The sequence below is a fragment of the Photinus pyralis genome, unplaced genomic scaffold (genome assembly GCF_008802855.1).
Source record: "Photinus pyralis isolate 1611_PpyrPB1 unplaced genomic scaffold, Ppyr1.3 Ppyr1.4_LG1, whole genome shotgun sequence".
Classification (NCBI taxonomy): Eukaryota; Metazoa; Arthropoda; class Insecta; order Coleoptera; family Lampyridae; genus Photinus; species Photinus pyralis.
This window is the reverse complement of record NW_022170249.1, coordinates 41,677,627-41,698,235: the sequence shown is the minus strand read 5'-3', so window position 1 is coordinate 41,698,235 and position 20,609 is coordinate 41,677,627. Positions and strand designations below refer to the sequence as shown.

Sequence of the window (20,609 nt, the reverse complement as noted above, 5' to 3'; positions counted from 1 at the left end):
TAATTATAAAACTCAATCAAAGAAGAAAGTATGGGTCCATAATGCCTGGAAAAGTAGGGATACAGAAGGGGAATTTATAACACTGTATCCACATTTACTAGACGATGAAACAAAGTTCTACGAATATTTTAGGATGACACAGGCAACGTTTCAAGATCTATTAGGAAAAGTAGAAAATCAGTTAAAAAAACAAGATACATTTTGGAGATCTGCAATTGAACCTAAACAGCGGTTAGCAGTTAGATTGAGGTGAGTATTTTGTTCGTATATTTTTTGCATGAAGTAGGTCTAAATATATCCACTCTGATTACAAGTAATATATGGCCGCTCTATTAACGTTTATTTGAAAAAAAAACCTTGTCATACATATTACATTTATGATTTAATACCATGGTGGCTGGTGGTGTTGGTCGCTCTGCTGCATTTCTGATTGAGTAGCGTTATTATATTCTGGAGAAGGCAGTGGTAGATTGTATTGAGGGGAAGGAAGTGGGGTGGAAGCATAAGAAGAACTAGGTGAAGAGTAAGTACTTAGTGGTGACGCTTGAGGTACGTGAACAACTCGAACTTGGGAAGGTAGCACAACCTTTGACTGATTATCCAGGAGTTGCTTTCTTTCCAGCTCTTGAACGATGCCAAAAATCTTTGTCTTCCCTTCATTTAAGAGTATTGGATTCAGGGCTTTCAATGTGTGTGATACGCCGTTTAAAAATGCATCAACTGGATGAAGCTGCTCAGAAGATGGTGGAGGTTGCTTCTGCCTTTCATTTCTCTTTTCTTCCAAAATATATGACATCAGCTGAGATGAAGCACTTTGATCTTGACGTTTATCGATTGTGTTAGCAGAAATCTTTTTCTTTTTGTGTATGGGCTTCGGGAATGAATGAATCATTGCTTGCGTTTCTTTCAGCATTTTCTATTGTCTTCTCCAACTCGTCATTTTCTGCAAGGAGTGTATCACTCTCTTGGGTCTCTTCTATATCATCTTCATCACCTTCCGCATCTTCATCTTGTAACTGGGATACATTTGATAAAGTTTCTCTTTCAGACATTTGGGGCAATATGAATTGTAAAATATCTTCATATTTGTATTTTCTTACGGGGCCAGCAGCCATACCTGTTGTAGTTTTCCTTTTCTTTAAAATTCTGCGAAACTGATCACGTATATGGATCCATTTTGTTTTGCATGTTATTGGCCCCCCTGCAATGAATAAACAACCATATACATTTTCTCTGTTATTTTATGATGAGTTACATAACAATCACCGATGAATATAATAATATAATTTACTATTTTTTTGTTCCAGATTCCTAGCAACCGGGGATTCTTTCAAAACAATATCTTTCAGCTTTAGATTGGGTCGATCAACTGTGCAATCCATCATTCATCATACATGCCGAATAATTGTTGACATTCTTTTAGAGGAGGTTATGCCGGTGCCTAATGAAGATACATGGAATACAATTGCAGATTACTTTTGGAAAATGTGGCAATTTCCTAACTGCATCGGAGCTTTGGATGGCAAGCATTGTGTAATACAAGCTCCTAAAAATAGCGGCAGTCTTTATTGGAATTACAAAAAGACGTTTTCTTTGGTTCTTTTAGCTCTAGTATAATTTTATTGCAGTAGATGTCGGGGCTTATGGCAAAAATTCTGATGCAGGCATACTTTCCAACTCAAACCTTGGGACGTCTTTAGAAAATGGATCAATAAATATACCAAGAGGCAAGAAGCTTCCAGGTTCTGATGTTGACCTACCCATGATAATTGTTGGTGATGAAGGCTTTCCTTTGAAAACCTATTTAATGCGACCTTATCCAGGAGCAAACTTGGATAATGAAAAAAAATCTTCAATTATCGCCTTTCTCGTGCAAGGAGAGTTTCAGAAAATGCTTTTGGAATTCTTCAACAAAAGTTTCGTATATATACAAGAAGAGCAAGAAGGGCACACCTGAAAACCTTTCAGTTATTATATTAGCTACCTGTGTCTTGCACAATTTTATAAGACAACGTGAGAGATACGCCCATATTGCACGAGTATCAGATTCAGGTGATAGTACGTTAGAAACGTCCGAAAATTTACAAAGCTTACGTCCGACTAGAGGAAGAGCAACAAATGCAGCATTTCAAGTTAGAGATCTCCTTAGAACCTACTTTGTATCTCCAGCAGGTCAGGTAGAATGGCAACACAAAGCAACAGACCTATAGGGCACAATCTACATATAGACTAAAATATTATATCTACAGCTTTATAAGAATAAAATTGAATAAAATAGTAAATCAAAAGGTTCACTTACCTTCTACCTGTAGATCTTCTGCAATTTTTTTCCAAACCCTTTCTCTATACTCATTATTTTTGTATTTGTTATTACTGAGATCATAGAGTACGGGATAACGTCGCACTTCTTCAATAAGTTTCTCAACATCCATTTTAGGAAAGGTAAATATTCAAATGACGCTGAAATTATGTACCTACTACCTAATTGCACTAAAAACACATACTGGACCTATACGCGCAGCGGCACCGGCACGAGAAAAATTAAACAAAACTCGTCGGCTCGTTGTCGTTAACCGAATCTCGTAGTCGTCTCGTGTTCGTTACGTTCATGTGAGGCTGAATGTATTTAAACCTGTGCTATTAATTAAAAACGAGCGTCGCACGACACTCGTCTCGTGCACGTATCGTGCACGTCTCGTTTATGTGTGGCTAGACCTTTAAACGTGAGACGTTTTATTGAAGTAATTACAGTAGTGTTTGTTCCAAGTCAGTCAGTTTAGGGGAAGTACACTTTATTAAAAAAACGTTTGATAAATTAAGAGGTTGTGAAAATTAAAATAATTGAGTTTCCGATTGGTGTTTGTATTCGTGGGTGTATTCGATTAATTTACATGGTAGTGTACAACTGATTTTTGAATTATTCACAGTATCAACCTTATTTAAGTCTTTTTTTAACCTGTTCTATCGATCGCTTGCATGCGTTGTTTCTTGTCGCTGGCACTGTCACCATTTTTTTACTATTGCAATTATTGAGTAAATTTGTGTTGTATTTAAATGAACAGTTTTGTATTAGTTTGAATTCAAATTACGATCCTGGATTTTAAGAGTTTCATGCAAATTGGTGGGTGGCGTAGGTACTTCGTTATTCCTGCAGTAAATATAATAATATCTTAGTGTAGATTTCTTATTACCTATAGTTCTTTGTTTTGCCTTTAGAGGCTATCCTAGTCTTGGAGGTTTCTTTTATTTACTTCTTTGTCTTGTTGTTAGAGGGCACGCTTTGTACCTTTCTGCACTTAATTCTATCTTCTTACAGCTTCTCTGGCTCGCGCAGTTGTACTTCTTCCGCGTCAGTGGAAGTTCCGCTTTCGCGTTGGTTACATGCATAATGTTATTTTGGTACGCCATTACATTTCTGACTTCGTTTCTACCGTAAGGGATTTATTGTTTTGGCTTTAGCATATTGCCTTTGGAGTGGTTACTCTCTTTCTTCTGATGTCTGTAGTGACCCCATTGAATCGTTTCTACGAATATGTATTTGCATTTAAACAATACGAGGTGTGGTACATTATTACGTTTGTTATGGGTTTTCTCTTCACTCAATACTCAACCCTCAAAGTTTTCTCCTTATTTCTCTTAAGTTTATGGATTACCTTTTACGTGGACCCGCCATTTTAGCGAGATTAATGTGGACGAACGTACACTGTGGGTGAGTTTCTGCATTACCGACATGTAATTCTACATACATTAAACATGTGATTTTACCTGTGACCGGGAAGTTGTTTATAATACCTGGAGATTTCAAGATAGTTCATAACTGCAAGTATTAACGAAGCCCATTTGGAGATTAACGATGTTGTAAATGGCTCCGTTATACCTGATGCTACGCATTTTGTTTTTGTCGTTACCGAAGATTTTAGTTACGATATTTGTTTTACTCCGAAGTATTGGGTCATATTATCTTGTTTATGTTTTGAATTGATTAGATTAGTAGCATCGTAAAGTACTTTTCTTGAGTTTAACATCACGTTTATGCTCTTATCTCATTCGTGGTCGATCAAAATTTTGGTTTTGCTGGTATAAAGTAATTCTTTTTGAGTGTCAATTACAGTTTTTATATCCGATTGCCTCCGTGTTAGACGATAGAATTGCTTACGCAATATTTTAATTGCCGCGCTATTCACTACCCCTTGTTTGTGTTGTTCTCTGTCACAGCAAAGGCTGAACGCGCCCTTCTGAATTCAGACGGCCGCTCGACCAGAATTCAAAGGTAATTTTTATTTTTCGCCGACTTCACTTAACGATTATAGCTTCGTTGTTTTCTGCGGAAGCCTGTTTTAATATTAATATTTTCTTGACTACGAGGCTCGGAGCGCCGCACTTTAGTATCAGTTTTTCGGTATCCTCTTGCTCAGATTCTTAATTCAAGTAACAAAAAGTGTCAAAACATGACGATAGGTAGGTATTTCCATTAAACAAAAAAGTATGTTGTATGGAGAAATATAAAGATTTAAGAAAAGACTCAATCCGTTTCTTTTAATTATGAGGATGAAAATAGTAACATTTGATAATATTTTAAAACAATTTGGATATAAAGTGAACAAAAACTACCACAATTGTCATCGCCAACCAATTGGATCTGAACAAGGATTAATTTTTCTGTATCCATCAGCGATTCAATACAGTCGAGAGTAAAAAAATATAATATGCATCAGACCAAGAAACAAAAAAAATCAAAAACTGGAAAGCGGTTAGCACTGGAGTAGCAATGAGTGAAGAAAGTTTGCTGTATCATCAAAACCAATAAAACGAGAAAGGAAATTGAAGATAAAATTACATAATGAATATTCAAACGAAAGAACTAGATTTGATGGCATTAAAATGTCCACAGGTGAAAAACTGCAGAGAATTTGATGTCCTTTTCACTCTATTTGATCATCTTTGCAAGAGATGAGTTTAGACCGTACATAGGTATCTTATAAGTCACCTTAAAATTTAACCTTTCAAAAATACCTATCGACGAAGGCGAAACATGAATGGCAGATAATGGTTTTGCTACCTACGCCATGGGATTCAGAATGAAGTGGGAAACAAATTATATTTGCTATCCGATGTTAGTAATGTAATAAATCTCGCATGTCATCGTTTGAAAAGGATTAAGATTAATTTTCATACGTTATCAATTAAGCATATCCCTAAAGGGACAAATTATACAGCGCATGACATCAATTTTCGAATTCATGTTTATATTACTCGCTGAAGTATTGTTAGTAAACGTCAATATAATTGGTTAATTTTAATGAGTAACAGAAACAATTCTGACGCATCCTTGAGAACATCGATGCCTGCCAGCTGTCAGCTCATTTCAACCTGGTAGATTTAAAATACACTTTTTGTTTACATAACTTCTATATGTAACCACCGAAATAAGTTTCTTTAAAACTAATAGAGGAATTTAATTGCACCTTATGCTTACGACTATACGTTAATAATGAAAGTCTCGCCCACTGTACTGTATTTAAACAAAATAGACGAAGGTTTTATTGGCTTTTTATGTGTAATAAAAATAAAAAAATTCGTTTACACAATCAGAAAACAGTTTACACATATAACAATATACAAAGCGCCGATTAACTGCAAACGTTACCCAGATTTGTTAACTGTTTACAGCACGGAGTAGCGCGTTATATCATGACTACTCTTATTAGATATATCCGAAACAAATCGGTCTTTTCTTTGGATTTTTTGGAAGAAATTCCTTAGGTACAAATTTAGCTTTCAACGAGTAATTATTACATCTGCGATATTAATATAGCGTGTGTTTGAAGTCGTATATCTTCTTAAGTATGCCGTATATTCCGGATGTTGTTAGTTTGCCAATTTCAACTCCAGTCGTGCATATCATAAGAAAAAACAAAACAGAATAGTAGGAAAAATAAGCAATTGATGCTTATTTATAATTATATAATAGTTTATCTTCCCTGTCATTACATCTAACTTTACAATAAATAATTTTTACGTCTGATTGCTAGGTTAAATAAACGAAAGTCTACTGTGTGTTAAACAAATTTATTACGGGTAATTGCGGAGAGAATGATATAATACGGTTTTCAAGTTTGACTTATTCCTGTACAGGGCAACTCCCCTATATAAATGCAAACATGATCAAATCAAGGGTCTGCATTATGTTTGTTTGCGATGTATTTTAATGTACTTGTACTTCCTAATTCTTTAGTTTGTGATTCACCCATAGCGCTTCTCTGGGATAATCTTCTATTTGCATACTTTTCTCTAAATGTGTTGTGTATGACCATGCATCCACCTTTCTTATTCTCTACCGTTCGTATTATTTTTGTAATTCAATGCAATAACTTGCTTGACAGTCAAGGAAATCAAACACATTTTCAGAAACATAAAATTTATGTTATTAAATTTTTTATATTCTTGGTTATACGTATCGATTCAATTATCTGGGTCGTTATTGTTTTAATATATAAGTTCGTTTTATGGCGCACATTATTTTTACTGCTTTATTAGCGAAGTTATATGGAATTAATTATATATATTTTTTACTTTTTATTTGACGCAATATTAAAATTTAACCTTATGGTGAAAGCTGGATATAACGTTAATGGTATCGCCATGATGGACGTTTTATTATTTACTGCCGCAATGCAGGATTAATACATATTTAAGAGTTACCTCGACTACGTTATCTGTCCTTATAGGCGCATGGAGGCAGCATATTAAATTGTTTCTTTAATACCTATTTCTATTTTATTTAGTTTGGTTTTTTGAATTATGTTGCATAGATTTCCAAAAAAATTATGTAGGTACCAGACGACATTCTACCGTTAGGTGTACTGCGGTTTACAATACATTTTTTTACATTACAATTTATATGTCACATACCTACAAATTTTTCCACAGTCCCGAGACCAGAACGACAAAAGATTTTTTGGATTAGTCACTTCCTTTTTGGGTTATTACTGATTCTGTGCGGGGAAAATGCGATTTCGTCGGTCGCATCTTCCCACGAATCTTCCCACGATAGCCTTGGCCGGCCCCTTCCTCTCTTCTCTTGTATTGGATTTTTTCTTCCCATATCTGTTTGATTTGTCTCTCATCGCCCATTCTTTGCAAGGTGTCCCCACCAACAACTTATCTGTTTGCTCTCTTCTACTATCGACCGTACTTGTATCTCTTTCCTGACATCTTCGTTTCGTACTATGTTTCGTATATGATGTCTTCTTGTGATGCCATTTACCTTGCGCAGATATTTCGTATCTATTGCCTGTATTTTACTTTTTTCTCTTCTCTCGAGCGTCCATGATTTACTACCATATGTAGGTACGGATTGGTTTAAATATTACTGAACACGAAGGTAGGTCTATAGTGGCACTTGTTCAAGTTCTGCTCCTTCTATGTTAGTCTTCAAATCTAGTTGTTCTTGAGCAATTGACATTACTTTAGTCTTGTTGTTATTAATCTCCAATCCATTTCCATCTAAAATTGTGTTCCAAATGTTCTGGTTGTCTTGGAGCTCATTTTGGTTTTCGGCGGGAAACTATAGTAAATAATAGGGGACTGATTACTTTCCTTGGTCTTATACATTTCTGATGTTAAATTTCCATTTATAACACAATTACTGCTATTTATGTATATACTTTGCATTACTCTTATTAATTTTCCGTTTAGTCCATTTGCGTACCAGAATTTCACAAACCTTTTCCGAAAGCAACTGGCATTATAGTTTTTGAGAAAAAGTGATCGATCCTTCTTCTGTTGGGGGGTATTCCATATCCCCCCAGACCCACCCGGTGCTGTCCCACATGAATATTTTGTAAAGAGATTTTTGTAAATCTATAAAAGCGAAATATGCACTACATTTCTTTTGTATCGTCTTTTGAATGACTTGTTTTAGGGTGAATATGTGGTCCTCATTTGAATCCTCTGTGTGCCTCGCTAAGAGTTGTTTCTATTAATGTTCTTAGTCTTCTTTCTAGAATGCGCTCGTATAATTTCAATGCAGTCAGCGTATATTGGTACTATTCATCCCACTTCCTAGTCTTTTGGTATGGTTATTTGTTACATGCTGTATTAAATATTTCAAGTAGCATTTTCATACCTTTCACTCCTAGATTTTATGTGCATTTCACCGGTTATTTTATCTTGTACAAGTGCCCTAGTTTTATTTTAGCCAACGCATATATCATTTCATTTAGTGTGATTGACATTTCTTCACCACTGTAACGCACCGGTTACTATTAGGACCCGTGTGGCGAGTTGTATATAGTATTTTTTAAGTTAAGTATATAAGTAGTTAGGTTGAACTTGTGGACACCCTGCTTTGTAAGATAATACGCCTCCGCATGAAAGGGCCCATGGACTTTCTGCCACATGTGCAACCGATTGGGTTTCCGGGCCAATGTGAATTATTAGGGTCAACGGTGATACCATGTGTGGCGGCAAGATCCAAGATGCGGTAATTTTTCCCTTTGTGAACCAGGAGGAAACAGAGGGAGTTCGCTAGTAGCCGTCTTCGGCAGCGCACGTCAAAAACCGCGGCAGAATCCAGCGGTTTCTGGTTAATGGGAGAGAGTGCGTGATTTTGGCGACGTTTCGTTTTTTGCCTGCCGCGAATTAAAGTGCGCGTGTTGTGGCATTGAAACGAGTGGTTTTGCGACAGTGCGGGTGAAGGTATCTGAGGATACCAGAGAACCATCATCGTCAGCTGAACTCCGAAGAAACTGCGATAAACGGCGCCGGCATCAAAAAGGTAGGCCTACCTATTTTGTAAATCTGTCAACAGGTCGTGAGTGATTTCGTCCTGACATTGCGGCGGTAGACAGTTATTGTGTCTGTTTGTTATTAAGAGTATCCACAAGTAAAGTGTACTTATTATAGCGTTAGGTATATTAGTAGTGATATAAATGTTAGTCGAATTAGAGTTGTTTTTAATCATTATTTATTAGCCCACTGGTCCTGAGAAAGAGAGATATCCGCTCATGCAGAGCTAGTAATCCGGTGCATTACGGTAGGTACTTTACCACCCAAATAATTAGAGTCGGTTAAAAAAGCGACACACCAATTCAGGGTGTTGCACCACCCTTTTCCGCTCCTGCCTGTAAAAAATTCTTCTAACAATTCTTGGAAATATTCTCTCCGCCTGTTCATTACGTCTTCCTCTGCTGTCAACATTTCACTTTCTCTGCTTCTAATTGGTACGATATTTTCAGTTTTTCCTTTTCTTAACGTTTTTATCATCTTATAAAAAAGTTTTTGGTTTCCATTACTTTCTTCCTCCATTTTCTCGCCAGGCCCCCCCCCCCCAGGCCCTTTGCTTCGCATCAATGACTAATCTTTTGAATCTTTCGCGTTGTTTTCGATGTAGTGAAGGTTCTATTCTTTGCCCCCACTGGATCTCCATGTGCGAGCAACATTTTGACTTAAACCTTAGGGATTTCGGGATAGGACCACACTGTAGCATCCTTCAAGAAGTAGTTGGTCTGCATATCCAGGATGGGGTGGTGGACCCTCTTATGCCTCAATTTGCCATAAGGAAGAACTACCATATCCTTTTAGGTACTTTTTGGTTTACGGTCACTGTAATTAATTGTTTGAGATTCGCTGGCAAACCTAAATTATGGTGCCACCTGTCGCTATCGGTGGATTTTTCCGCGCGAATTCTTTGCTTTTCAATTTCATTTTCCCCATTCGACTACAAGCACACCTTAGTTCGACACGTTAAGTAAACAGGGTGAAAACCATAAGGTTCTATTTGCAACTTCCAATTATAATTATTCTGGCGATTGAACCTATATTTTTGCTGATCCCGATTTTGTTGAGTTTCTGCATTTTTATCCAAGGTTTGGGAGGCTATATTTTGGGTTTTGCTGTAGAAGTTGAACAGATCAATTAGCAACTGTTGCTGTAATTTCGTTGATTTATGAGTAACCCTCTATTGGTTTGAGGTATGTTGAGTGCTACGTTAGAGGGGCGGTGTTACATGTAATTCCTTTCAGGGTTTTAAAATCATAATAATAAAAACATAATTTCCATTTTTCTGTATATCAACCATATACATATATTATGTTGCCATATAAGAAACTGATTCCTCTTTCAACTATCGTAAAGGCATATTGCATTTGAAAAACAAAAAAAGAAAAACCGGAAGTGAAGTCGGAAGTTTGAATACGCGATCAGATAGATTGTAATGTCACATACAAAATTACATTTGACAAATTTTTCGTATCTTGCCAAATCCAAGAGATATTGAGGTGACCTGCTTCCCGAACGCACTGTATAATCAAATTAGGGTTTATTAAATTCTATGTGTAGTTTTCTTATCGAAAGGGTGGAATCAAATTTTAAGAAAATTAAACACTAATATTATCTTTGAATCTGTTTATTAATGTCTTCCTAAACTTACTTTTTAGTTTATTTTGAATTTCAAGCTTTTCGTATACAAAATTGTAAAAAAATCCTGCATAATGAATTTTATCTTTAACGCTATATGGTACGGAAACAGTATCTTTTATAAATTCAGGCTAATTCTCAGCGGTAGCACATATCTAAACCATAATAATTAACGCGCCTGTTTATTAAATCTATCTAAGCGCTAACCGTAATTAGCGTATTATGAAGACACTGTAACATTGTGGATTTTTTAAAATAATATTAACGTCTTATTGCCTTTCGATATAATTAAAGATAATATTTATAGTGCAAAGCACTCAGCAGGTGAAATCGGTGCAGATTTTCTATGTTTATGTCTTAATTGGAATCTACGTAATTACGATTAGCTTACATAAAATTGTACAAGAACGCACTGTACGTAACTAATATTACACTATGCTAATGGTCATTGCAGTTGCCAGGAACAGGAACAGTAAAATTAACATCTAACATGTCCTTATTGTGAGTAGGTAAACATACCTACATCAAATCCGGATTGTTTCAGATTAATTTGGATTAACTATATAATTACCACAGAATACATTGGAGTAAGATGAGAATATTCACGCAACATGCTGGCCATTAATATACACCCAAGGGGTTATTTTTGATGGTTTTAATGCATTTGATACGGGCGTTTTAAAAGACTCGATATTCGTATCTGTGCGTTGCTGAGGCTAAAGTAATCATTCTAACTGAGCTTTCGGTGAATAGAAAACAAATTTTCTCCTTTTAGTGTTCATAAAGAAACTAAGGGCGAGTATTCGAAAACGGTTTAATGCGTAATTACGTTTTCCCTTTTATAACACTGTTATTAAACTTAACGTTCATACAACATTATAATCCATAAAGATGGACCATTTAAAGCGTATATAAAAATTTCATGTTGGCGAGTAAATGGCGCTCGTGGAATGATCATCGATAAAAATCGTTGCTAAAAGAAGATTAATAGTAATGCTCAACATTCGGAGATGAGACGCGGCAAATAATTTTGCTAGAGCAAGTATATTGTAGTTTGAAGGGATGTTGCCATTTTGTATAACTATTGATATAAAAATCTAAGACTCAGAGTCCAGAGAGCTATTAATCTGCAACATGCGAACAACGGTTAAATAGGTTTTGTGTTTTATAACGTAAAAGACTACCTGGTTTTGTAAGTATCTGATGTGTTAACATTAAAGTAAATACTTTGTTCAAGAATAAAATATTTATCTTGCTCCGTATATGGACTATAAACTTTGTAGTACCTACCTACTACCTCGAACAATGCAAAGAGGACGAGAAGACTAACTTTGCAGTAGAAACCATTTTTACGTCCTAAATTCTGTACTGTATAAGATACAATCTGAAAGAAATCGGTTTCTAACACTTCCCAGTCCGATTAGTTTGAGAACAAGCAAATTATAAAAGCACTAAATACACGAAAATTCTAATGGCTTGCGTTGCAAATGCCTGTATTGCCTCGCTTAGGCAAACAACCTACTTATACTGGATATTTTTTTTACAACGCCACTGCCAACAAAACAACATAACAAATAAATGCACTGAGGTGCGCGGTCCCTAATTGGAAACTCTTCTCCACTTAAAACGGTATGCCACTCACCTTTTGAGGTGCAATTGTCTCCACTTATTTATGAAATAACTAGCTGACCCGGCAAACTTCGTACCGCTTTTGGGAAATCATGTTTTTTACGTTCCCGTAGAAATTTCGGCAATTTCTTTCGAAGTACACCTTACAGTCTTCAAAGAAACCTATGTATATTAAATAAATACTGCGCTAGTCGGGATGATGTAAATGAAGCGGGTTATTGTAATATGCGTTGATCGTTTTTTGAGAGGGCGTTGTGCAATTTTCAAGTTTAAACCGTCCGCTAGGTTGATCTCGAACAAGAGCTAGAAATTATCTCCATCGAGCCACCGTCGCACTGTGTACGAAGATATTCGCAACATTTCCAAGAAAGAAAGGTAGTTGAAAATTTCCACGACGGAACACCCCATAGAATTCTATAGTCAATCCGTGCAAAGCGCAGCTGGAGGGCCAATTTCGTTGTTTCCGGATTGAAAGTGGATGGTGGGCAACAAAACTATACTCACAAACCATTTACAGGAACAAAATATTTTTTATTTAAAATACACAGGATTCGAACAGTGTGCGGCCTGGTGTCCGGTGATGGCGCCTACTCCAACTGCCGAGGCGGACGGGCTAGCGCTAGATTCAAACTCCCAGCCTCAAGAGCTTGCGAGGGAATAAAGGTTTGTCCAACTCAAATTGTTTGGTGTTGGTTTTCGGCGTTGCTTATACAGCCGGCGCAGTGTTGCAGTGTCGTCTGCACGTCAGCCAGTGGGTGTTGTTCTTTGGGGCGCAATTTCTATTGGATCCTTCCGGTAACAGCCCGCCCCCTTCTCCCACTCTGGACGAATTGAGTCCGGGGTTGGGGTTGTGTGGTGCACGGTCGGGGTTTCTACGGGGTACCGACTTCAGGTCGTCTAGGTGAATTTTTACCAAGACATTTCCTCCGGTAAGAGTTCGTGCCCACCTCGGCTTCTGTGGTGCAAGAGCTCCCGGCGTGTTTGCTCTTGGATATCTCCATCACCCTGCCGCCTACATGGTATTGAATGCAGGCTGGTCCGTAGTTCGCGTTTCTGGCGACCGTTTGTATTGGTTCCTCCCACCCCTCTCTTGTTGATTGTGGTGATTGTTCTCGGGATTTCCACTCTCCTGGCTTGAATTGCCCAGGCGTGGGTGTTTTTCCCTATGAGGTGCGCCCAGAGTCGGGGTTTCGACGGGGTTTGCTTACGGGTCCCAACCAATGTAGAGATCCATATTCCCGGGAAGCCGTATCTCGCAAAGGCCTCGTGTTCCAAGGTGTTGGTGACTGCGGTTGCAGAAGCTTTTCTCTTTGGGAATGGTTCTACCCACATGCTAAAGAGGTCTGTGATTAGCATTATCTGGCGGGACTTTGTGGGTGTCAATAGTCTTAGGGCTTACAGCGATATTTACATCGGAAGCTGCATTTTATGCAGAAAGAAAGCGCTTTTCCCAGTAATACTAGGGACCAATATGAATGATTTCATCCGAGGAAATGAAAATTTTACCCACTGTAATTCAAAATAGCGGACGTTTTCTAAAATGGGGACTGCATAACTTCAAAAATGTATAGGCCCAAAACGGTTGCACCGAGTTTAGTGATTGGGGTGTCAATCAATTCGTATTGACACATGTAATCAAAAGAAAAAATAATGTTTAAGAAATCAAAGATGGCGTCTGAATATAAAGAAAATTATGAAATTTGGAATGCATCGGAGTTAAATCGAAGATCGGAACCCCAACACACAAAAAGCTCTGTTGACCAAACCATTAAGACGAGTGGTAGGTACAGATAAATCTATCCATCTCCACTAGGAATGTAATTATCATGATATTTGCGGTCCATTTAAAACTTAAACTATCCGACTTCAAGATCTAAGTAAATTATTCAAGTTTTACTAATTAAAAATTATTGGCTCATATTATTTAAAGTCTACTCCGTAAAACAAACATGACCAAGTTAATTTCAATTGGTCACACTATACGCATTTTACAAAAGGTGATCGCCCCAAAAGAAAAATTACTAGTTCAATATTGACGTTTTTGGTATTGATTTAAATACCACTCTAGTTCTTTTAGTAACAATAAAAGGAACAATAACAAAAGAACTGTCATAAGCACGAATGTCATGGTTACCAGGATAACGTCAAGCAATATTGTTTTTACGTAACATGTTGCGGCAATATTGCCTGAAATATATAGTTTTCCGATTGCATTGCAGACAATACGGAGATATTAAATCGGTAATAGATAAAATAAAATTGCAGATGATAGTCTTTGTCAGGTGTTCCGGAGCGTATCTCAAAGACTGCGTACTTCCATTTTATTATGCCATCAATGTACAGCATGCATTGGGCTCTTTCATACGCTACGAGGCGTGCATTATTGCAATGAGCTGCACAATAACGCTTTAATTATTATTCGTTCGTGCATTATATGGTGGCTCTATATCAAGTTGGGGATGTACCCTGCCAGTAATTCCCAGCAATTTACATTATATATCTGACCTTAAGAACGTTATTATACCTAACAGGCAAAATTGCACTCGTGTAATTTTTAAAGCTTATTGATAATCTTGGAATATATCGCATCCAGCATCATGTTCTTCTTCTCGTAATGTATCTAACCCTCGACAACTTACATAAACAAGTGTAAAGTAACCGACTGCGTGATGTATAGTTTATATTTACCTGTAATTTTAGCTGGAACGCTCATTAATATTGAAACAACCTACTTACCGTATGCACTTTTCCGGTTTCACTTATACGGCTTATTAGATTTATTTCTCTGTTAATTATTTATAACTACAAGCGTGTATCGCAATTGATAATGTTCATATATCTTAATTTTAATTCTTTTCTAATCATTAAATGCGTGATAACGTTCCTCGGCAACTGCTTGGAAGTGTAAACCATACATCTTTCACACAATTTATAATTTTATAGGTCTAGGTACCTACTTTATAGCTACAAAACAAAAAGGATGCCTCCGCTGCATGAAAACGTTCATGGTTCATAAAATTAATTACTTTCAGCAGTCGGTTAACTGGAACCTTTCGTATTTTTGTAAATATTTACTATTATACCCAACATAACGTGGAATTTTATTATCTCAAATTTTTTAACGCATTTTTTTGCACCCAATTTACAATAAAGAGAAATTTGAACAATTTACTTTTTAGTAATAAAACAATAATGTAAGACTGGCAAAAACTTTTTTTTTGTTAAATATTGTCAAGAATTTGGCAACTGGCTTTTCATTTAAAACATGGGTTTTCTGAATTGTGAAGGAAAATAGGGTTGCCCACATCACTAAATTGAGTGGTGGGGCTGACGCCAAAGAAACTAAATAACTTCACAGGCAAAGAAGTGTTCCCATCATAAATTAGATAAAATCTAAATGGTATAAAAAAAGAAGCAATTTTATATCACGATCGGCGTTGATCATCCCGAATTTATGGAGTATCTTTCAAATCAATTCAAAAATTAATTTTAAATTACCACGTTAGTTAATTTGTGTAACTGGGATCAGAGTTCAAACATTCAACACTTCGAAAAGGTGGTCGCCCTTATCATGATGTATTCGATCCATTTACAATACGCCGCGGGGGAAGTTTTAAGACTTTACTTTTATTACGATGAAAGATAGATAGAGGATGACCAGCCCACGACGTTATATAGTTACCTATTCAGGGTTACCCTTATGCGGCTATGACCCTAACGTAACTAACCCTCGCTTTTATGTTCTATAGCATTTCGAAACATATTACAATTTTTAATTAATTTACTCAATTCGAATTACTACTATAATGGTGACGAGAAATGTATGGGAAAGAAACGGCCTGTTCGATTTTCCCGAAACCTTATTTTTTACACAAATACCGAACAATGGGGGCATTGAAATCTAATGTTAGATATACTGTCGTGGATTATGCTTTCCTGCTGAGAAACAGTATCGATGTGTAATATGCAACCGCAGACAATCGCACGTGAAAGTGCACGGGCGTAGAGTGTCGCCGCTATTTATTGCTCTTGGGGGTGGAATTGTAGAAAGATGAAGTAGTCGAGACTTTAAAACGCGGCAATGGGACCGATAGTTCGCAATTTAATCTACAGACGCTTTAGGTGTTAAACGTGTCAACGAAATTACTAGCGAAACCGCAATATATTTACGTAACGCCACTGGTAGGTAGGGGCAAAGATTTATGCAGTAGGCAATAAATGCTGGTATTAGCAATCAAATTCTGGCGACCATCGTAAACCGGAGGGTTCTCGCTCGTAAACATGTGTCCGCTTCCTATATTGACAAATTTCAAATTTCATATGAGATCGCAGCCCTCATATGATCAGAGAGGCATCTCGTATAGATTTAAGTGTGCACAAAAATTATTAGATAATCTAAATTTAAAAAGGGTTTTCCGTTTTTAGGATGCCGACATGGCTTACAAAGTTGTGCCTCTTCGAAGTTATTGACCTTCCTAAGATATATGTACCCACCAAACCTCCCGTCATAGTATTAAATAAAAATTAATATATACTGAGGGTGGGCCCTTTGTTCGGTTTTATCAAACAACCCCCAAGGATTATGGCCAAGTCTAATTAAAAATTTGTTCTCCTGTTTGTCATCCTAATCTAGTAATCAATTACAAACCAGTTATTAATTTTTTTTATTATAATCTGCGGGTTTCATTATGTTAATTTTTAATTGAGCTTTTCTGTTATTTTGGTGGTAGAGTAGGGTTTTTCAGTTGATGAGTTTTATAGGTAGGTATGTGGCATTTCTGGCATAGTTTTGTTTAGTAGAAATTGGCCAAGTAAAAACAAAATATTTACAAAACCCTATCACTCCAAAGGTAACGATCGTAACTTAAATAAGCAAACTACTAGTTACTGTACAAAACTTGCAGAAAAACTGACCTGTTCTTTAAGACATAAATCGTTACACTTCTGCCACTTGCAAATAAAAAAAATGCAAAATCCGAGGGCCGCATTCTGGCAATTAATCCAAGTTCAGTTTATTTGCCAACCTTTAATTATGTTTAATTATTAAAAAAAATTGTCACTAAAATCAAGTGAATGTCATGCCTTAAATCAAAGTAACTTACACACGAATCAAAAACCATCAATCCAAACGTACGCGCCAAGCCATTCTTGCCATTTTAGTAAGAAAACTAGGAGTATTCAAGAATACTATGGGACTTTTGAATATGAAGGTAATCGACCAGAAGAATGACCGAGTAATAACGATTGCAAGAGTCACAATTACTTATAAAGAAAAAAAAATTGATGAAAGAAGACATGATCGAAGAAGAACAATTGATAAGAAGGAATCCTACAAATTGGAAGGAAAGGAAGAAAAAGGCATCGAACAAACTGAATAACCTGACTATCCTTATACGGATTCGCCCGCGGGAAAAAAGTGTAATTCGGAATGAGGTAATTGAAGTATGAGTCATTGCAATAAGTAACTGCAAGGGAGTTCGTTTAAATAAGTCTATTCAGTACCGAAGTTAACTTGACAAAAGCTGGTAAAAGAGTAGGCGCTGATTTTATAAACGCTTCGTCGTACTACTGAGATAACTGGAACGTAATTACAGTAGATACTGAGCGAAGGGATATAAATATAAGTGAAGTGAGAAATTACGTGATTCCACGGGCAATCTCAGACGTCGAACCGCGCCAGTTGTCATGCGCAGCCGAGGCGCGCACTTTTCATATCAATATAATTATACACTAAGAACCACTCCCAATTCAATGAACTAGAAGAAGTAGGAGAAGAGATATACATTCGTTACAATATACAGTATGTTTCAAATTAAGTCGGCACTATTAAAAAACTTTCTTAGTTGTAGTGTTACGGACGGTTAAACTATCAAAATTGTATATTTTACTGAATTCAAATTTGTAATAAACAAAATAAGCCACCGCATTCGCATTCAGATAGTAACAAAAGTGCGACTTTTTAATATGGACACCGTGTATATTATTACGTCATATGACAACTTAATAAATTCTCTACAAAAATTCTTATGTACCATAGTCAAAATATTTGAAATAATTAAGATTTGTCATTTATTTTCATTTCGATCTGGTTCCCCATGAACATGATCAAATGACGTTGTTACGCACCCAGAAAAATAACATATTTTAGAAAGTTACAATGTTTATCGAAAAATACTATGATGTATTTATTAGTATTTTCATGAACAACTAGATCCAAATGAAAACTATACAAAAATGTTGGTTACTTGACGTGTTTTGGCCATAGTACATACATTAAAAACTTTTGTAAAGAATTTAATGAGCTGTAATATGATGTAGTAATATACCGGGTGTTTAATTACAGATTTGGATTCGGTAATAAAAATACACAATTTTGGCTTATTCAATGGCAGCACGTAACTTTCTTCTGCGTCGTTGGTATGGGAATTCTTCTACGTTTGTCCTCCTCTTCTTCAATAAAATTTAGAATAATAACTAAACATTAAAATTTCAATACTTAGCAACCTATTAGGCACAATTAAAAACAAAAATGACCTCGAGATCCCAATATCCTAGGTCACTCCCAGTGTGGTGGAACTTTCAACAAAATCATTAAGATTAAAAAATTAGTCTAAAGCGCCAACGTAAGATAAACGAGAATACGTAATAAATTAGGCCTAAATTATAATGAGTGTTGCATTATTATTATTAATATTGAACTTTCGTTAATAATCTTGGGAAAAACATTATAAACTATAACTATTTTTGAGATGAAAAAAAAAATCTGGTTAATTACGGTAAGTATGTCAGTGAATCGACATTGACACAGTAGGTACTACCAAAATAACTAAGTAGGTCCATTCAGCGATAGTTCAATGAAATTTATTAAAGGGCTTTGTTCGAAGCTCGCTATAAATTTGTGAGGATATCAAAAGGCGATGTGAATCAAAAGCGAGCTAATACTTTATACAGACACATGCATGGACACCGTCTGTATATAATCGTAATTAAGTCTCATATTTAAAACGGTTGTTACGTTCGCAATTAAATATAAAAGCATTAAGCTCGGCTCTATTAATATCTTCGTACTAAAACTAATTGCAAATACCGGTAACAAAAATATAGCACTTCGAAGAAAACGTATATAAAATAAACTCGGTTGTAGGCACTTAAGTGAGTTAATGAACGATACAAAAAAAGGACGCAAATTAAAAATTTTACCAGCGCATCGGCGTTCATTAGTTAGGCAGCCAAATATTAAATCGCGAAGAGTATCGATATCGTTTTTCTAAATACCTCCGTTTTTATAACTTAAACACGTTTTGAATTGGTAATGATTCTCTTGTAGACCTACGACGGAGACAAGTGGGCGGTAAAACTTGTTAATTGTCTCCAAAATCTAGAGGGGGTCCCCAATTTTCGACATATTTTGACCTTTTTTATAGGAACGTACGTAATTACCGTCTGTTGTGACAAGTACATTGATGTTTAACCTTAAGGTTAACGAAGGCCTAATCCCACAATGTTTCATCAATACTACTACTTCGATTCAACAGATGATAAATAATCACTATATTTTTTTACCGCAGGCTTCAGTTAATTACAGGTGATATTTACGATGGAGTAACGCGTAATTTTGTTTTACTCATAACACAGACATAGTATATGTTGTCTGTGCTCATAATATGTACTTTGTTTTGTTCACTTTCTTGAGTAGTTCCTGTGGGAGGTTCATGTAGAGCGTTAGCTCTTTAATTTAAATCATAACTTCCGTTAAGACGCTTCTGCACATATTTCAGTTTATTGAAACAGGTTTTCAAAAATGACGAAACCATGACATCTCAATAAATACGGAATGTATAACATCAATGTACCAAAACTTATCTTCAGGAAACAAAATTTAAAAAGCACATTAACGTTTTTAACTATAAAGCTATATAGGTACATTATGTAAATTGAAAATGGCACTGTTTGCTTATAAAGTTAAAAAATTTGAGCTCAAATCAGATAATAATCCAAACATTCAAACAAATCCCTTATTTACCGGTTGAATTGACTTGCGCTTTAACTTAATTTTTTTTGTCTTACTTTTCCCCAATGATGTTTTGAAAGATTTCCATGCATTATCTTACCGCCGATGTTTAATGTTCAGAGCGTTAATCCATGAAGAAAAACAGTGATAGTCTTGTGAGCCTTTTTCTGGACTTTGGCAAATCAAGTCGAATCATAGGGTCATGCAGCTAGTCACCCAGCCGAGGACCAGACCCCAAAAAGAAACAAATATTATCCGTAACTTAAAGATTGAAGGACCCATTTTACCTAGTTCCCTTTATTCACATTAACGAAATGTCTCAACATTTCATTTTAATAAGAGGGTCCAGCACCTGAAGGCGGAGGTCGACAGACGGAGCTATTTTATTGGACAACATTCTTATCCGTAAGAAAACTTTTATCGAAATTTTAGGTCAATGACACTTGTCAATAAATGGTTGCAGAAACAGAAGATCTGACGTAGCTGGAGACATGTGATGAAACAAGGAGATTTCCAGTGAAAAGTACTATAAATATTTTTTTTAAGAAAA

The 20,609-nt window shown here is 36.1% G+C and overlaps 2 protein-coding genes across 2 annotated transcripts in view; both read right to left on the bottom strand.

Moving 5' to 3' along the window:
* LOC116158998 (protein Wnt-4-like) overlaps window positions 1-20,609 on the bottom strand; it is a 92,491-nt gene that overhangs the window by 22,000 nt on the left and 49,882 nt on the right. The gene's annotated exons all lie outside the window — the stretch shown is intronic.
* Window positions 329-2,698, bottom strand: LOC116158999 (transcription factor Adf-1-like). Its single transcript, XM_031471888.1, has 2 exons — window positions 2,300-2,698; window positions 329-1,201 (listed from the first exon to the last, which is right to left on the bottom strand). The coding sequence occupies exons 1-2, from the start codon at window positions 2,430-2,432 to the stop codon at window positions 840-842; spliced, it is 495 nt and encodes a 164-aa protein (XP_031327748.1). The 5' UTR covers window positions 2,433-2,698; the 3' UTR covers window positions 329-839.

Coding starts and splice junctions, on each gene's coding strand:
- LOC116158999 (XM_031471888.1), bottom strand. CDS start 2,432: ATGGATGTTGAGAAACTTATTGAAGAAGTGCGACGTTATCCCGTACTC. Junction 1,202..2,299: donor AGAAGATCTACAGGTAGAAG/GTAAGTGAACCT, acceptor TATTCATTGCAG/GGGGGCCAATAACATGCAAA.